The sequence below is a fragment of the Vulpes vulpes genome, chromosome 8 (genome assembly GCF_048418805.1).
Source record: "Vulpes vulpes isolate BD-2025 chromosome 8, VulVul3, whole genome shotgun sequence".
NCBI lineage: Eukaryota > Metazoa > Chordata > Mammalia > Carnivora > Canidae > Vulpes > Vulpes vulpes.
In genome coordinates, this window is record NC_132787.1 from 24068051 (window position 1) to 24084903 (window position 16853).

Below are 16853 nucleotides of genomic sequence, written 5' to 3' on the forward strand. Positions count from 1 at the left end.
CCCCAAGGCTAGGATTATTTGATTATCAATATATGTTTTAAAAACTAAGACAAAGTTGAAGGAAAAGAGTATAAAGGATGTTTTTGTCTTTGTATCTTACTCTCTGTCATGAGAATTTTTGTATTTATGCAACACTTCAATTAAAGAAAGCCTACCTTTCAAGGCCCTAAACATAAAAAACAAAACATTTGAATTTGATGTCATTTTAGGCATCAAGGTCACTTTTCAAGGAAAGAGGTGCCTAGCTCATGACTATGGGTCCTGACCACAGATGTACTTTTCAAACTTTGGAAACAATGAAGGCAATAAATTTCACTAGCAGATAGCTTTTGCCCTATTGGAATGCTGCTTGAGGCCACCATGTTAGAGCCAATCTATCCTGCCATAGGATGGCAAGCCATGCAGAAGAGACCCGAGACCTGACAGATATGCAGTTACATGAGTGGGTCCAGCAAAACCTACAAAACTGACATAGGCAGGTTGGGTCTGAGGACCCAGGGGGTGTCCCACAGGACCAGCCAAGAGGGTTCTTGGCTTCACACAAGATAGAAGTAAAATTCAAGTTAGGAGGAAGTGAAAACAGGGATCCCTGGGTGGCGCAGCGGTTTGGCGCCTGCCTTTGGCCCAGGGCGCGATCCTGGAGACCCGGGATCAAATCCCACATCGGGCTCGCGGTGCATGGGGCCTGCTTCTCCCTCTGCCTATCTCTCTGCCTCTCTCTCTCTCTGTGACTATCATAAAAAAAAAAAAAAAAAAAGAAACATAAAAAAAAGGAGGAAGTGAAAACAGTTTACTGAGTAGTATAAGTGATAGAGTATAGCAAATAGAGTGTTTGGGAGACTCGGAAAGGAAAGGAGAGTGAGTCTCTTTATTGCTTGGGGTTATGGGTTTAAACTGGAAAAGGGTACAGGGTATATGTTCTTTCAGGAATCCAGGGTAGGGTCTGACCAAAGGTGACTGACAGGTGAACAATAGGTGTTATTTCACATATCATTGAAGGTAGAGGGTATTGATATCAGTGTCAGCTGAGATTTGTTCAACGCTAATGTCCTGGGAACACATTTGAGATCCAGTTCTTCTTGGATGTCATCAGGTGTTTGGGGTCCTAAGATGAAATTCAAAGAATGACTGTTTTGCTTCCTTCTTGGAGTGGGAACATAGCTTCTTTGATTTATTCAGATGTAAGATGAAATATGGAACATGAGGAAATGCAGCCTAGCAGAAAAACAGTAGAGATGGAATCTTTCTAAAAATGAAGTCTCTTTAGTTTCCCCTCTCAGAGCTATCCAACCAACCCACAGAACTGTCAGCATAATGAATTCTTATTAAGTCACCAAGTTTTAGGGTAGGCAAAACAGATTAAAATAGTTGAGCAAGATTTCATGGAACTCAACATGGAAAAAATTAGACTCATTTTTCTCGACTTTCAGACTTCACTTTTTCTAGTAATGATGCCACCATTTCTTTTACTCTGTTTTGAAACAGAAGCATTTTTTTCTTCCTATCTTTTTCTCCCTGATATATAGTGTCTAATTCTTATCAATTTTTCCTTAATGATTTCCATCTCAACTCTCGTTTCTATTACCACTGTCACCATGTTCACGCTAATTTAATAATTAAAGTACAGCAATGATATTTTGCTTTCAGTCTTCAGTAGTTCAATTAATCCTGAATCCTCATGTGACTATCATTGTACCAAAATATTGTTCCACCAATTATGCTTCTTTCCTTTTTTTTTAATGCTTTTTGCCACCAAAAAAATTCCTCAATGGCTTTCTTTGCCTACCCAAGAAAGTTCTTGATCATCAAGCCTTATCTATTGAATCATCTCCTTCCTAATTCTGATTGCTATATATATTTCCAGGCATAGCCTATCTTTCTCCCAATTATCATTTTTCTCCAAAAATCCCAACTCCAGCCCAACTAGCCTACTCATAGTTTCTACACTATGCCATAAGGATTTAAAAATTTTTTTTTCTAAATGAATTCCCACATATCTAGAAGTGTTCCATTCAAATTCTACCTTCTATATGAGGTTTCTTCCCTAATCATTCCCAAATTATTTTTACAAAGTCTATTAATATTTTACTGTCCAAACCATTCAGTTAATACCCACTACTATATAGTCATTCATTATAATTATATTTATTATGTATACATGTTTTATCTACATGCCTTGTAACCTTCTGTTGATCAGAACCTTCTGGAGATCAATGTTTACATTTTATGCCTTGTACAAATATAAACTGTTGGGCAGCCCCAGTGGCTCAGTGGTTTAGCGCCGCCTTCAGCCCAGGGCGTGATCCTGGAGACCTGGAATCCAGTCCCATGTCAGGCTCCCAGCATGGAGCCTGCTTCTCCCTCTGCCTGTGTCTCTGCCCCTCTCTTTCTGTGTCTCATGAATAAATAAAATCTTAAAAAAAAACAACAAATATAAACTGTTGTCAGTAAATATTAATTGATGTTGAAAGTGGCAGTAAGATTTGAGTGGGCTGGGGGGAGAGAAGGCTCATTCTAGAGGAATAGGAGCAAGTGATAGTATGTATGGTTTATTCCAGTGGTGGGAAAGATAGTATCAAATAAAGGGTCAATTTAATTACCTAACAATAACAACGACAATAAAAGCAGAACTCAGCCAGACAATGATGTTCATTTATGCCTCAGGACTTTATACTGTTGTGGAAAATATGATCACAAAAATAGAAATTTAAAAATACTTTGTTTGCAAAAACTGTGTTACAGGAAGGAAAGAGGGGGAGTGTTCACTCACTGGAGGCAAATTACCACCATTTGCCAGTTCCAGGATCTATTTTACACCTAAGTTCTCCTCCCCATCCCCCAGTTGTCTAGTGGTTAGCAGAGGAGGAAATACCTCAAAACACCCAGCAGGGTAGGGGAAGGGTGGGCCCTGTAGTCAAAAGGAGATCAATGCAGGTGGCATAGGCCAGTGGAAGAGTCATGAAAATAAAGCTAGTATTGTTGGTAGGGGACAGATCACGTGATTTAACAGAGTCTTATAGTCTAGATGTTAATTTTTGGTTTTTAACTAAATAGCAGTAAACAGGTACTGAAGAGTAGTATGAATTAGAGGATGTTTGAAAAATCCTCCCTTAGCTGGGGGAGGTGGTGGGTCAGTTTCTTTATCCATATGGGAAGCATCTCCTGGTGGTCAAGACACTAGGGGAGTAGCAGTACGTAAGGTCCCAGGGTATGTAGCTTGATTTAAATTTGGAATATTTATTCAAGTCCCAACATTTTTATTTATTTACTTTTTTAGGTCCTAACATCTCCAATATTAAAAGATATGTAACTGACTTACATATTACTTATGGAAACCACTTAAAATTTCAACTTTACTCCATCTTGATTGCAGTAGCTATCTGCAATTATAGCACCAATAATATGTAAAACTACTCCCTCCTGTGGGAAGCAACATATAACCTGTTTAAAAATCCCTTATCCAGCTATCTAGAACAGACTGGATAGGGTTCATTTCACCATAGGCTATACAAGGTGCTAGCCATAAACTCAGCTCACTTTTTTTCTTGCCATCAATTGTAGTAATTAGTAACCACTCGTCAGCACTCTTCTGTTGAATAATGCTTGTCCACATTGGAAGCTGAATCTTGCTCATGACAAATTTAGTAAATATAGAGCTCTAGTTTTGCTTTCCAAGGTACATTAGATGTATTACTGGAGCCCTCTAACAACAGGAGAGATTTGAAGTTAACAAAAGGTTTAGGAAATTATGTATCAATGTAAATCCAATTAACTTAAGTGTTAGTGTCTCTGTGAAGATAATGGCTTTTAGGATCATAAAAACTCTACTAGTGCCACCTAATTGGCAAAGGAAAAATGGTATGTTAGAAGAAATACAATGTTAACTTTAAAGGGTCAGGCATATAACTTAGATCCCATGAACTGAGGCGAATTGAGACCTACTTCAGTCTGTAGATACTGAAATGGAATGATTCATTTGAACAATTCAGTTGAAATGGAATGATCTAGTGCTAGGTGATAGATTAACATAAGGAGAAGTAGGCATAGTTTGACTTTAAAAAACCCAACAAGGCAAAAATGAATGAAAAATCCACTTCTGATGTCCTGCTCTTGAATCTCTGAACATTTTTACTTTCTTATATAGAAAAGGGTCTGACAAGAAAGAATAAGGGATCTTTGGCAAAAAATTCCCCTACAACAGAGTGATATGAATATATTTGTTATTTAAAAAGATCACTTGCACTACTTTATGGTGAACGGATTAAATGAAAGCGAGAGTGGAAGTGGGGAATGCAGTCTTCCAGGTGAGAAATAATAGTGGAAAATAGATGGATTTGAGAAATCTCTTAGGAGTTATAAACAATAAGACTTGGTGATTAATTGGGTGTCAAGGGTAAGAGGAAGAGTCAAAGATAATTGTCAATGTGGCTAGGGTTTTCCACAAAGGCCTTAAGTAGATATAAGTGGAAAGCCTCTAGGCATTGCAGTACAGGTACAAATGAGAAGAGCTTTTCCTGGTGCTGGTACAGTAAGTCAGGCCATAACCTTCCATTACCCCTAGATGACATAGATCACTGAGTGCATTGATGGGTACTGATATGAAGCAATGTGTTTCACTTCAGTAATCTTCCAATATAGAGAACTTTTTAAAAAATATTTTATTTATTTATTCATGAGAGATACACACACACAGAGAGGCAGAGACACAGGCAGAGAGAGAAGCAGGCTCCATGCAGGGAGCCCAACATGGGATTCGATCCTGGTACTCCAGGATCAAGCCCCTGGCCAAAGGCAGGTGCTAAATCGCTGAACCACCCAGGGATCCCCTAGAGAATGTCTTACTTAATGTGGCCATTGTGCCTTACATACATGAGACACTCCTTTATGCGATACAAGGGAACCAATGGGAAGATAAGCTGACCTAGCTAGCTATTTAACTCATTTTTACCCTTTACTCAACTGATTTGCTGCTTTAGAAGGAAATCAAAGTAAAAGCACCTGAGAGTTCAAGTTGCCATGTGTATCTATCCTCAAATTTAAATCAGTGAGTTTCCGGCTTGAGCACTTGACTAGGTAGCTGGTGTTCCATAATTCAAGATGGGTAACATAGCAGAGAAGGATCAGGTTTTTTATTTTGTTGTTGTTGTTGATGATGGTGTAATTATTGTTGTTGTAGTTGTGGGAGAGATAAATAAGTTCAGTTTTGGATGTTAACTTTAAAGTCCCTTTGATACTCCAAATGGAAATTGGAGGCTGGGGATGCCTGGGTGGCTTAGCGGTTGGGTGTCTGCTCAGGGTGTGATCCCAGATCTGGGATCAAGTCCCACATCGGGCTCTCTGTGAGGAGCTGCTTCTCCCACTGTCTATGTCTCTTCCTCTTTCTCTCCGTGTGTCTCATAAATAAATAAAAATAAACCCAAAAAGAAAAGAAAGAAATTGGAGCCTGAAATTTGAATATATGGATCCAGATACCAGAAAAAGGTTGTGGGCTAAAGATAAAAATGTCATAATCCTCAGCTAAATAAATAGAAATTGAAATTAATTTCTACCTATTCAGTTAACTAATTGAATGAGATCATCAAGGAGACAGTATAGTTAGAAGAGAAGAGGTCCAAGAACTGAAACCCCGAGGAAAATCCCTATTTGTTAAGGACAGTGAGGAAGTTTAGAAGGCAAATACATATATATTGCAACAGATAACAGAAGCATGGTATCTGAATATGAAGCAGAAAACCATTTCAAGGGGAACATGATTAACAATGTCAAATGCTACTGGGAGTCCTGTAAAATGAAAATTGTCCACTAGATTTAGCAATCTAAATTATTGGTTATTGATGGCTTTGGAGAAAGTTGTGGAGGGAGTTATTTTGGTAGATTGGTGGTAGCTAAATTCAGAAATGGTTGTGCTTTTTTTTTTTTTTTTGTTGTTGTTGTTTTTAATTTAGAGACAGTGAGAGAGAGAGAATGCACATATGGGAGTGGGGGAGGGAGAGAGAAAGAGAGAATCTCCAGTAGACTCCATGCTGAGCACAGTGCCCAACAACCCTGAGATCATGACCTGAGCCAAAATCAAGAGTTGGTCACTCAACGGACTAAGCCACCCAGGCACCCCAAAGTCAAAAATTGTTTTAAGAGTGTTTGTGAAGTGAGGAGAGGGCATCAAAACCCTTGAGAAGTTTAACCTTGAAGGATAGAGAGGGATTCAAAGGAATATTTTAGGAAGTCAGAAAAGAGAGAGCAAGGCAGTAAATGTATATTATTAACATTTAATTGCATAGGCATTTGTGGATTACAAGAAGAGCATAGAGAGGAAACTGAGAATTGAAAGATGGACAGTAAACAGTCCTCCCCTTCAAGGTGGTCAAAGTTTTTAACAGAGGATAAAGAAAGATACATAATTATGTATACAGACTGCACAGTAATAGATATATTAGATTTAGTGGTAGCATAGCAGTGGAAGTAAAGAGTACGTTTATCAGGAAGGCAATAAGGGAAGACATTAGAAGTAACATTTAAATGTTTGCTAGGATGACTATGAGAAAGAGGGAAAAAAGCATAGTTTATAGGAAACTACACATAGCCTTTAAAAAGGGGTTCTTGGAGTCAAATTGCCTAGATATAAATCCTGCCTCCAACATTACCCGCTCTGTGGCTTTGGGTAGTCATCAAGTAAGCATTACAAAGCTTCAAATTCATCATCTATAAAATGAAGGCTGATAATTCCTATTGTTTAGGATTTTAGAGAGCTTTATTATTATTATTATTTTTATTTTTTTGGGGGGGATTTTAGAGAGCTTTAAAAGCTGTGAAGCACTGAATTTAGTGGCTGGTACAGAGCAAATACTCAATATATGTTAGCTTTTGTTATTATGGGATCTAAGATGCAAAAAGAATGGTGCAGTATGACGCTACAGAAGCTAATTAGGAACGAGATCATGATAGATTTGTCAGGAAAGTTAACACTGTTCCCAGCATTAATTAAAACAAACTAGTATAATTATTAGAAAACAAACTGAAGTCAGGCTTAATTCCACTAAAAAAAAGTCTTCAGGAAACATCTTAATTATAATCTCCTGTTAATGAAGCCTTAGGCAACAGGTATGTATAAGTACCTTATACTTGTACTTGATACTAATTAGAAGGTTGAGATAGCTAACCCCTAATTGTACAATTTGCAAATATATTTTTATATTACAACATTTTGTACTACAAAGCATTATTTCCCATTAAGATTGTTGCAAAACTTGAGTTTTCTAATTTTTTTTTTAATGTTTCAGTACTTTTAAATTTTTTTCTCTTAGAATTCTGATTTAAATTCTAGTTAGTTGGGACGCCTGGGTGGCTCAGAGGTTGAGCGTCTGTCTGCCTTTGGCTCAGGGCATGATCCTGAAGTCCAGGGATCGAGTCCTGCATTGGGCTCCCTGTGAGGAGCCTGGTTCTCCTTCTAGGCCTCTGCCTCTCTCTCTGTATCTCTCGTGAATAAATAAATAAATCTTTAAAAATAAATAAATAAAATAAATTCTAGTTAGTAAGTACATTAACTAACAGTACATTATTGGTTTCAGGAGTAGAATCCAGCAATTCATCTCTTAATACAACACCCAGTGCTCTTTATAACAAAAGTACTCAATATCCATCATCCATGTAGCCCATCCTCCACTGACCTCCCTCCATCAATTCTCAGTTTGTTTCCTATCTTTAAGGGTCATTTATGGATTGTTTCCCTCTATCTTTTCTTCCCCCCCCATCTGTTTATCTTTTTTTTTTTTTTAAGATTTTATTTATTTATTCATGAGAGACACAGAGAGAGAGAGGCAGAGACACAGGCAGAGGGAGAAGCAGGCTTCCTGCAAGGAGCCCAATGTGGGACTCAATCCCGGATCCCAGGATCACGCCCTGAGCTGAAGTCAGACTTTCAACTGCTGCGCCACCTGGGCTGCCCGAACTTATGCCTTTAAAAGAGAATTTTGCGTCACCACTGCCTGGAGTTAAATTAACCTGTTTAGTATTTTTTTTTTTAAAGACTTTATTTTTAAGTAACTTCCACACAGAATGTAGGCCTGAAACTCACACCCCCAAGATCAAGAGTCACTGGCTCCAACCACTGAGCTATCCACATGCCCCACCTGTTAAGTATTTTTATTTTTATTTATTTTTATTTTATTAATGAGAGACACAGAAAGAGAGAGAGAGAGGCAGAGACACAGGCAGAAGAAGCAGGCTCCATGCAGGGAGCCGGACACGGGACTCTATTCCGGGTCTTCAGGATTAGGCCCTGGGCTGAAGGCGATGCTAAACCGCAGAGCCACCTGGGCTGCCCTGTTAAGTATTTTTAAAGTTTAAAAGGTGTCTCAGGGGATCCCGGGGTGGCTCAGCTGTTTGGTGCCTGCCTTTGGCCCAGGGCGTGATCCTGGGGACCCAGGATCAAGTCCCACATCGGGCTCCCTGTGAGGAGCCTGCTTCTCCCTCTGCCTGCCTCTCTCTCTCTCATAAATGAATAAATTAAAAAAAAAAAAACAACCTTAAAAAAAAAAGGTGTATCAATTTAGGGCATCAGGATGGCTCAGCCTGTGCATCCAACTCTCGGGTTTTAGTTCAGGTCATGGTCTCAGGGTCCTCATGTCCAGTCCTGCAAAGGGGTCCCGGCTCAGTGCAGAATCTGCTCTGGGTCCTATCCCTCTCCTTTTGCCTCCCCACACCCCCATGATTTCTCTCTTTCAAATAAAGAAATCTTTTTTTAAAATTTTATTTATTTATTCATGAGAGGCAGACACAAACAGAGATGCAGAGACATAGGCAGAGGGAGAAGTAAGCTCCCCATGGAGCAGGGAGCTGGATGTGGACTCCATCCCAGGACCCCAGGATCAGGCCTAAGCCACCCAGGCAACCAAAATAAGTATCTTAGAGAAAACGTGTATCACTTAAAAAAAAAAAAAAATCATTTGGTCATGTTCCAATCTTGATGAATCCAGCGGTTAAAACAACAACAACAACTAAAAACAACAAAAAACTTTCTATGGGAATTGATAATGGTGATTTTGGTATCTGATATAGTATATACTGTTAATGCTGTTTTTCCTATTTGGTGTAGGGGGACTTGTGTCACATCCCGTGCGTGTGCCTCAATTTCCCGAATTTTTTCCCCCGATGGTTTCTTATAGATTTTGCCTCTTTTTTGCATGTTTATTTACAAATGTAATTAGGCCGATTGTTCAAGCGGTTTCATTAAGCTCGGCTGGTTCTTTCTTTGCAGTTGACTAGGAACTTCATAAGGTAGGAGGTCCTGACCTCCGGCCAGTGAAGTAGGTCGTCGGCTTGTTGATGCTTAATAAACGGACTGAGCCTGTGCAGGCATGCAGGGGAAAGCCCTTCGGCGGCTCTGGATTTCAAAGGATTGTTTTTCCCCAAGACCTACAGTAACAGGTGTACACGACTGAAAAAATAATAAATGTTGCTATGCAATACTTACTTGACTAGGACCCAAAATGTCCCTGAAATTTCTTACCCTCCTCCATACACGACAAGGACTGCGTCCCTTCCAGGCAGAACCAGGGAAACTGATTTTTACAAACCCCTGAGGACTGGTGGCTACAGGCCGCCTGAAATCGCTTCTCGGGCAGTCTGCGCCGCCGCTCCTTCGGTCACACCCCTCGAGAATGCGGCGCTCGCAGCCGGGAAGCCACCGAGACCTCCGGGCACTCCGCCCGCCCCTGCGCGACCCGGGCCGCTCCGAGGCAGGCAGGCAGGCGCCGACCCACCGCGCCGGCTCGGTGGATGATGCAGGGCTCGACCAACTTCCCTGTGCTCCCGCTTCCTCGGAGTCCGCCCCGCCCCCTCCATCTGCGCTCGGCGAATTTAATTCCTCCTCGGCGAAGCGGGCCGAGCGCCGAAAGATCGATGTCTCCCCCACGCCCCGAGAGCCGCCATTTTGGGGGGAGGAAAACACCAGGACGGGTTGGCGGAGCCTGCGCGGGATGCTCATGGGCTTTTGCTTCTCTTGCCAGCACTGTGGGGCCGGGGTAGAAGAATCCTCCGGGGCCACTCCTCCGGCTGCCTCTCCGGCATGAGGCCTCAGCGCCCGCGCGGGACGGCCCCGTCATTCATCCGAGAGTGAGTGGCGATCGGCGGCGTGGCGCGCCCTCGCGCGCCCTCGCGCGCCCTCCGCTATCAGTTATCCCGCGCGCCCCCGGCTGCGCGCGCGGCTCCTTGCGCGCTCCCGCCCCTCCCCCGCCCGGCGCGGAGCTCGGCGCAGACTCGCTTGTTTGTTTCTGCAGGAGCCCAAGAAGAGGCCGAAGCCGGGAAGATGCCTGGGAAGCTGAAGGTGAAAATCGTGGCCGGGCGCCATTTGCCAGTGATGGACCGAGCTAGTGACCTGACTGATGCCTTCGTGGAGGTTGGTGCAAGGTCCTGTCCCTCAAAACACAGGGAGAGTCAAGCCCTTGTGAAGGAGCCTACCCACCTCGCCCCCAGCTCTTCAGCCCATTCTCCTTTCGACTGCCGTCCTTTGTGCGGTGCTCGCCCAGCCTTCCCCGGAGGGCCGACTGCCCAGACTGCAGCCCCTGTGACGGGTGCACCGCTCCCGGGCATCTGCGGCGACCTCCGCCGCGCGGGGAGGCAGCTCCTGCTCTGCATGCTGGGGTGACCCTGAGGTCAGGACTCCTAACAGGCCAGCTGCCGGTCGGCAGGAGATCCCGAGGCGTGGCCGCGCAGCCACCGGAACGCGCGCGCGCGCGCACACACACACACACACACACACACACACACGTGTACGTTCTCCTGTTTGAGGAGGGGGGGCCTCTCAAACCAAAGTAATGGAGATCACGTCAGGATGGTAGATACAGCCCGTTATGGGCACTTGCTAGGTCTCCAAGGCGAGGCGATCGCACTCTTGAGCGTAACATTCTCTGAGTCATCCGTGTTAAGTCTTAAAAGACAACCCCAGCGCTTTCTGCTCTTGTGTAGACTGGTAGATCCGATGAGCTGTTTTAGGGTAATTTAGTGCCTAGAGGTAGGAAGCCAATTAAGTGCCATGGATTTCAATTGCAAAATTGCTTTTTAAGCCAGATGATTAGTTTAAAACTCATGCAAATTAGCACAGGCCTAGGGCCCCGGAAAGTAATAATAACCCAGAGTCTGAAGGAAGCCAAGTAAAAATTGTAATAAAAACTGACTTGAGGGCAGCCCGGGTGGCTCAGCGGTTTAGCGCCACTTCAGCCCAGGGCCTGATCCTGGAGACCCAGGGATCGAGTCCCACGTCGGGCTCCCTGCACGGAGCCTGCTTCTCCCTCTGCCTGTGTCTCTGCCGTGCGCGCGCTCTCTCTTTTTCATATTAATAAATAAATAAAATCTTAAAAAGAAAACCTGACTTGATGAGCCAGAGCATTAGAATGATAATCATCTGGGCTAGTAATGCTTAGAGTTGAAAGCTGCAGGATAATAAACAACCTTATTTCATCTCAACATAAAATATTCTTGATGTTCCCTAAAGGTTCTCTGACTTAATAACTGCAGTTTCTTCCCCTCCCCCAACATTGCTGTGGTAATTCTTAATCCCAGCTTCATTTTCGCTTGAGAACCAGATGCTGAGTGTGTTCTTGGGCCAGATGTCAGGTAATGGGGATACACGGATTACCAAAGAGTAGTTGCTTTCAGGTAGCTCAGAGACTGACTCATGCAGTTTAGGTTAATAACTAATAGTTATCGTGTTGAGTCTCATTATAGGTCTTTGCTAACTACTTTTTAATTCTAACTCCTCATAACAGGCCTGCTATTCTATTATCCCATATTATAGTTAAGGTAACCGAGGCCTAGGAATAGTAAATAATTTGCCTAGGGTTTTTTAACCTAATAAATAAACTTGTGGTCTGTTCTCTTAACCACCGTGCTAACATTACCTCTCTAGACAAGTTGATGAGTGTTGTACAATATAGAAACTTCATTCTGTCTCTGAAGGTTTAGGAAGTTTTCCTAAGAAAATGACATTTGACCTGAACCTTGAACGTTGAATGACGATCAGGATTTTACTAGGTAGAGGGAACATCAAAGGCACAGAATGGGGTACATGGTATGTTCACGGAACTATCTTAATTTGAGATGTGTCTGGAGTAAAAGGCAGTAATTGGGCAGTAGATGTTAGAGGGGATGAGGCTGGAAAGGTTGGTTGGTGCTAAATCTCAAGTTCTGTACTGCATAATTTTTCTTTTCTATAAGCAGGGGTAAGCAAAGCACTTTTTTTTTTTTTTTAAATATTTCACTTCATTTATTCATGAGAGAGACACACACACACACACACACACACACACACACGGGGGTGGAGGGGCAGAGACACAGGCAGAGGAGCCCATTGTGGGACTGAATCCTGGGACCCTGGGATCATGCCCTGACTCAAGACAGATGCTCAACCGCTGAGCCACCCAGTCGTCCCAGCAAAGCACTTTTTAAGAAGAAATGAAATATGATCCTGTATTAGGTTGTTTATAGGAGGACTTGTGTGATAATGTTATTGATGGACTGGACAGATGAGAGATGAGACAGGGAGATGAGAAGGTGGTAAGATTATCCAGGCAATATGTGTGTGTCAGGAATGGCTGTGGGAACTGATTAGAGGAGAAAAACATAAGGGACATAGGTAAAATCATCATGTCTTGGTAATAAATGGTTTTTGCTGCTGAGGGAGGGGTTGGATTCAAGAATGACTTTTTAAATTTTAATTTTTAAAATATTTTATTTATTCATGAGTGACACAGAGAGGCAGATGCAGGCAGAGGGAGAAGCAGGCTCCCTGCAGGGAGCCTGATATAGGACTTGATCCCAGGACCCTGGGATCTCACCCTGAACCAAAGGCAGACGCTCAACCACTGAGCAATGCAGGTGCCCCAAGAATGGCTTAATTCCTTCTGTCAGCAAATAGCTATTGAATGCTATTTACCAGGCCCATTGCTAGTCACTGGTGTATAGCTTGATGCTTATATGATGGTGAACAAAATAGACTTGGTTCCTAATATTAAGGAGTTTATATTTTGGTGGGAGAGACAGACATTAAAACGTAAAGAAATAATTAAATAGGCAATTGTATTGAGTGCCATGGAAGAAGACAATAGAGAGTAACAGGGAACATCTACTTTAGATTGGGTAATCGGGAGACCTCTGAGGAAGTGTCAATCAGACAAAGACCAACTGAGGAGCCAGCTGCTCTGGGAGTATATTAGGAAGTGAAGATGGGTATGGCTGGCATGTATTAGTATAGGAGACAGTGGTGTAAGATCAAAGTTGGAGAGTTAGTCAAGGAGGTGGAGGGGCAGTTAGTCAAGGAGCCAATCGTGCAAGATCTTAGAGGCCCTGATTAGGACTATGAATTTTATTCTAAGTTCTTTGGGAAGCAGTTGTTGAGATTCTTTTTTTTTTTTTTTTTTTTTTTTGGCTATCTGAAGTATCTTTTTTTCCTGAAGAGGGAAAGAAGCTGAAGCAGACAGCTAATTAGGAGATTCTATAATACTTCAGAAAAGGAAAAAAAAAAAAAAGCTCAGAAAAGAGAAGGTAAGAACCAAGATGTTGGTTTGGTAATGGAGAGAAGTGAATGGATTCCAGATATACCTTGATGATACTCTAGATTTGTTGGTTGACTGGAGTAGGGGACCTGGGAAAGGGAAACTAAAAGATGACTTGTAGCTGTCTGGAATCTTTGGGGTAATTTTCTGAGGCTTCGGGGGGATTGGTAGAGATTGATTGAGTAGGTGGGGGATCAATTTCCATTGAAGTGTGTTGGGTTTGAGATGTTAATTGGAGTTGTCCCCAAGGAAGTTAGATTTGTGAATATGGTGTTCAGAAGAGAGGTGCAAGTTAGAAATGAGTTCATACAGGCCAGTGCTTTTCCATTCTGTGAGACTCAGTGCTCCCTTTATTAGCAGGTATTTTGAAATCCACACTTTATTGTGCTGGCATGATATTTATGGCCAATGTAACCTATTCTCACAATTAAAAAAAAGTCAATATATTGCTCTATTAGTATGACAAATGAGAGAATATTTTTAGTACGCATTTTAATACAGAAGTACTTGTTTATGATCACAGTAGAAGGTACAAAGTAATCAGATTGAGCCCATGAAATTTATTAAGCCTTTGAATATATCCATCACAGTACTGGGTATATAGTATAGTGTGCTGGGGATATAGTAGTGAATAAGACAAAAATTTCTTTAATTATGGAACTCACATTTTAGTGGGAGGATGGAGTTCATAAAGAAGATAATTAAAAGATAAACTGATAGATGGCGAGAATTTAGAGAAAATTAAAGCAAGGATACAAGATAGAGAGTATCTCACCTATCTGTAAAAATCACATGAATCTGACTTTTCATACAGAGACAATTGTGCAGTTTTGACATCTCAGATAGGTCTTCATTGCTATCTGATTTTCCAAAATACTCCTGGGAAAAAGCAGAATTTCCCCTTAATTTACATAATGATTGTATTTCTTGACAAATTTGTAAATGAAAACTGCATTACAACACCTTTTTCCCCCATTACAACACTTTTATCTGTAAAATGAGTTAGATTTTTAATCCTGTGTGATTATCTGGTAGGACACTTGCAAGTCGTGACATGAGACAACTCTTCATTGTAGGGAACTATTTCTTGTATTACAGGGTACGTAGCTTCTCTTGTCCTTCCTTCTAAGTATTAGAACTATTCCCCACAAATATCCCCATAGAAATATCTAAAATTCCCTTAGGAATTGGCCTTTCCCTTTTGTAGACCTCTGCTTTAGGGGGAGAGAGGAGGCATGGATCCTTGAGAAAAACTTGACATGAACATGTTTATTAGAGGAGGAGGACTAGGGGGAGAAAGCAGATTATCAGCGAACGGGGAGAGAGAAAAATCAGGAAAATAATGTCTCAGAAGCCAAGAGAGGGTTTTTAGAAAGAGGAAGCCTCTTCCCATTAAATTTCACTGAGAGGTCAAGTAAAGAGAACAGGAAAATCAATGGATTGGACAGTATGGAGGTTGTTATAGGAACCTGGGAAGGGGAGTATCAAGGAATCTCATACTGTAATGAGTTAAAGAGGGTTAAAGTACAAAGGGAGATGAGGAAGAGGTGTGGATGAATAGACAACTGTTTTGAGAAATGGGGCTGTGAAGAGGAAAGGAAAAATAGTGTGGTATTTGGGGAGTATGTAACTTTTAGTACTTAAGATAAGCTAGATGATACTAGAACATATTTGTGTGGTAATAGGGAAAATCTGTCAGGAAGGGAAAGATTAATGCAAGAACAAGGGGATAATGAAGGATTACGATATAATAAAGGGATAAATTGTGTGATGTAGATAAGTAACTGTGTAAGATCATAGGAAAGGGAGATAATGATGCCTGAACTGTTCACGAGAAGTCTTTGTGCTGGGCTTGGAGGATGGTAAAATTTAGATAGGCAAAGAGGAAAAAGGGGTATTTTTTTGGATGAATAGGACAAACTCGGTAAAAGCAAAAGGAGAGGGATAGAGCATATGTGGGAGGGTTTTTGTGGGGGAAAATTCTTTGCTAAGTAGGGGGGATGCAGGTTATTGAACATTCTGAAAACTAGGGAGGAGGAGTCTGTACAGTAGAAGCTCTCTTAAACAACTTCCATTAACTAACTTAACCATAGTTCCCAGTGCACTGCATTCCTTCCATAAGCATATTCTTGAATACCCCCCACATTGCTAGATTATCCTCTAATGTGCCTGTTCCTCCCATCAGTTGGCTGGTAATATTTTACTAAGAGGCAGTTATGTTTTTTCCCCAAACCTGTTTAGTAACTCTATTTGTTACTGTAATTTATTTAAACCTTATGTAAACTGGTGAAATAAGACTGAAAATGAAGTTGATAATGCTATGTAAAGACATATGGATACAGTCACTAAACTTTACTCTTGAATTAGATTGTAAGAAAACTAGGATTCTGTGTTCATATATTTTTACAAGCAATTTTAAGTTCTACCACCACATAAAAAAAACGCAAACTGGAAATCACAGATGGTACATTATGGGTGTGGTTTATGCAAAAAATATGATGCAGAACTTACGCTGGACCCTTACTCAAAGAGGCCTTAGCCATACATTCAGATATAGAGGAATGAATATTTACATGTTTTATCTTAAAATGTTTACCATTTGTATCTTTTTTTCAATAAAGATTTTATTTATTTATTTGGGAGAGAGAGCATAAGCAGGGGAAGAAGCCAACACCCTGCTGAGCAGAGAGCCCGACTCGGCCCAATCCCAGGATCCTGAGATCATGACCTGAGTGGAAGGCAGACACTTAACCCACTGAGTCACCCAGGTGCCCCATTTGTATCATTTTTAATGATTCTTTGATTTAACCAAATTACCAAATTATTTGATGAGCTGATCAGATACCAGTTGTGATTGCATTGGTGGAAGGAATTTCTACTATATACAGCGGGAGGAAATTAGGAAGCTAGTGAAGACCAAATAGTATGTATGTAGGTATTTAAAGATTTGTTTATTTTAGAGAGAGAGAATGAGTAGGGGGAGGGCCAGAGGGAAAGAGAGAGTCTCTAGCAGACTCTACACTTAACACAGAGCCCAGAGTGGGATCATAATCTGAGCTGAGGCCAAGTTGGTCGCTTAACCAACTGCGCCACCTAGGCGCCCCACCAAATAGTATTTTAAGATAATTACTCTTGGCAGGAGTCTTTAGGATGGGTGAGATGATGAAGTTCTGTAGAAGAGAAGTATTAGTGGAAATTTATCCCATTATTAATGTGCATGTTACAAACTGTTTGGCAAGCTTATTACCATTTTATGTGTATCCAGGAGCCTTTGGGGGAACAGGGAGATGAAAGGAAATTAATATT

At 41.4% G+C, this 16853-nt stretch overlaps 1 protein-coding gene across 50 annotated transcripts in view; it reads left to right on the plus strand.

Annotated features, from left to right (window-relative positions):
* The first annotated feature begins 9820 nt into the window (after window positions 1-9820).
* Window positions 9821-16853, plus strand: part of C2CD5 (C2 calcium dependent domain containing 5) — a 99075-nt gene continuing 92042 nt past the window's right edge. For 29 of the 50 annotated variants that reach the window (XM_025995101.2, XM_072765787.1, XM_072765808.1 and 26 more), the window contains exons 1-2: window positions 9821-10110; window positions 10275-10393. In XM_025995101.2, the coding sequence (XP_025850886.1) occupies window positions 10304-10393 (90 nt within the window). In that variant the 5' untranslated portion in view covers window positions 9821-10110; window positions 10275-10303. Of the gene's footprint in view, window positions 10111-10198; window positions 10394-16853 lie in introns of those variants that run through there. The other 21 variants (XM_072765781.1, XM_072765809.1, XM_072765790.1 and 18 more) reach the window with 4 other exon arrangements.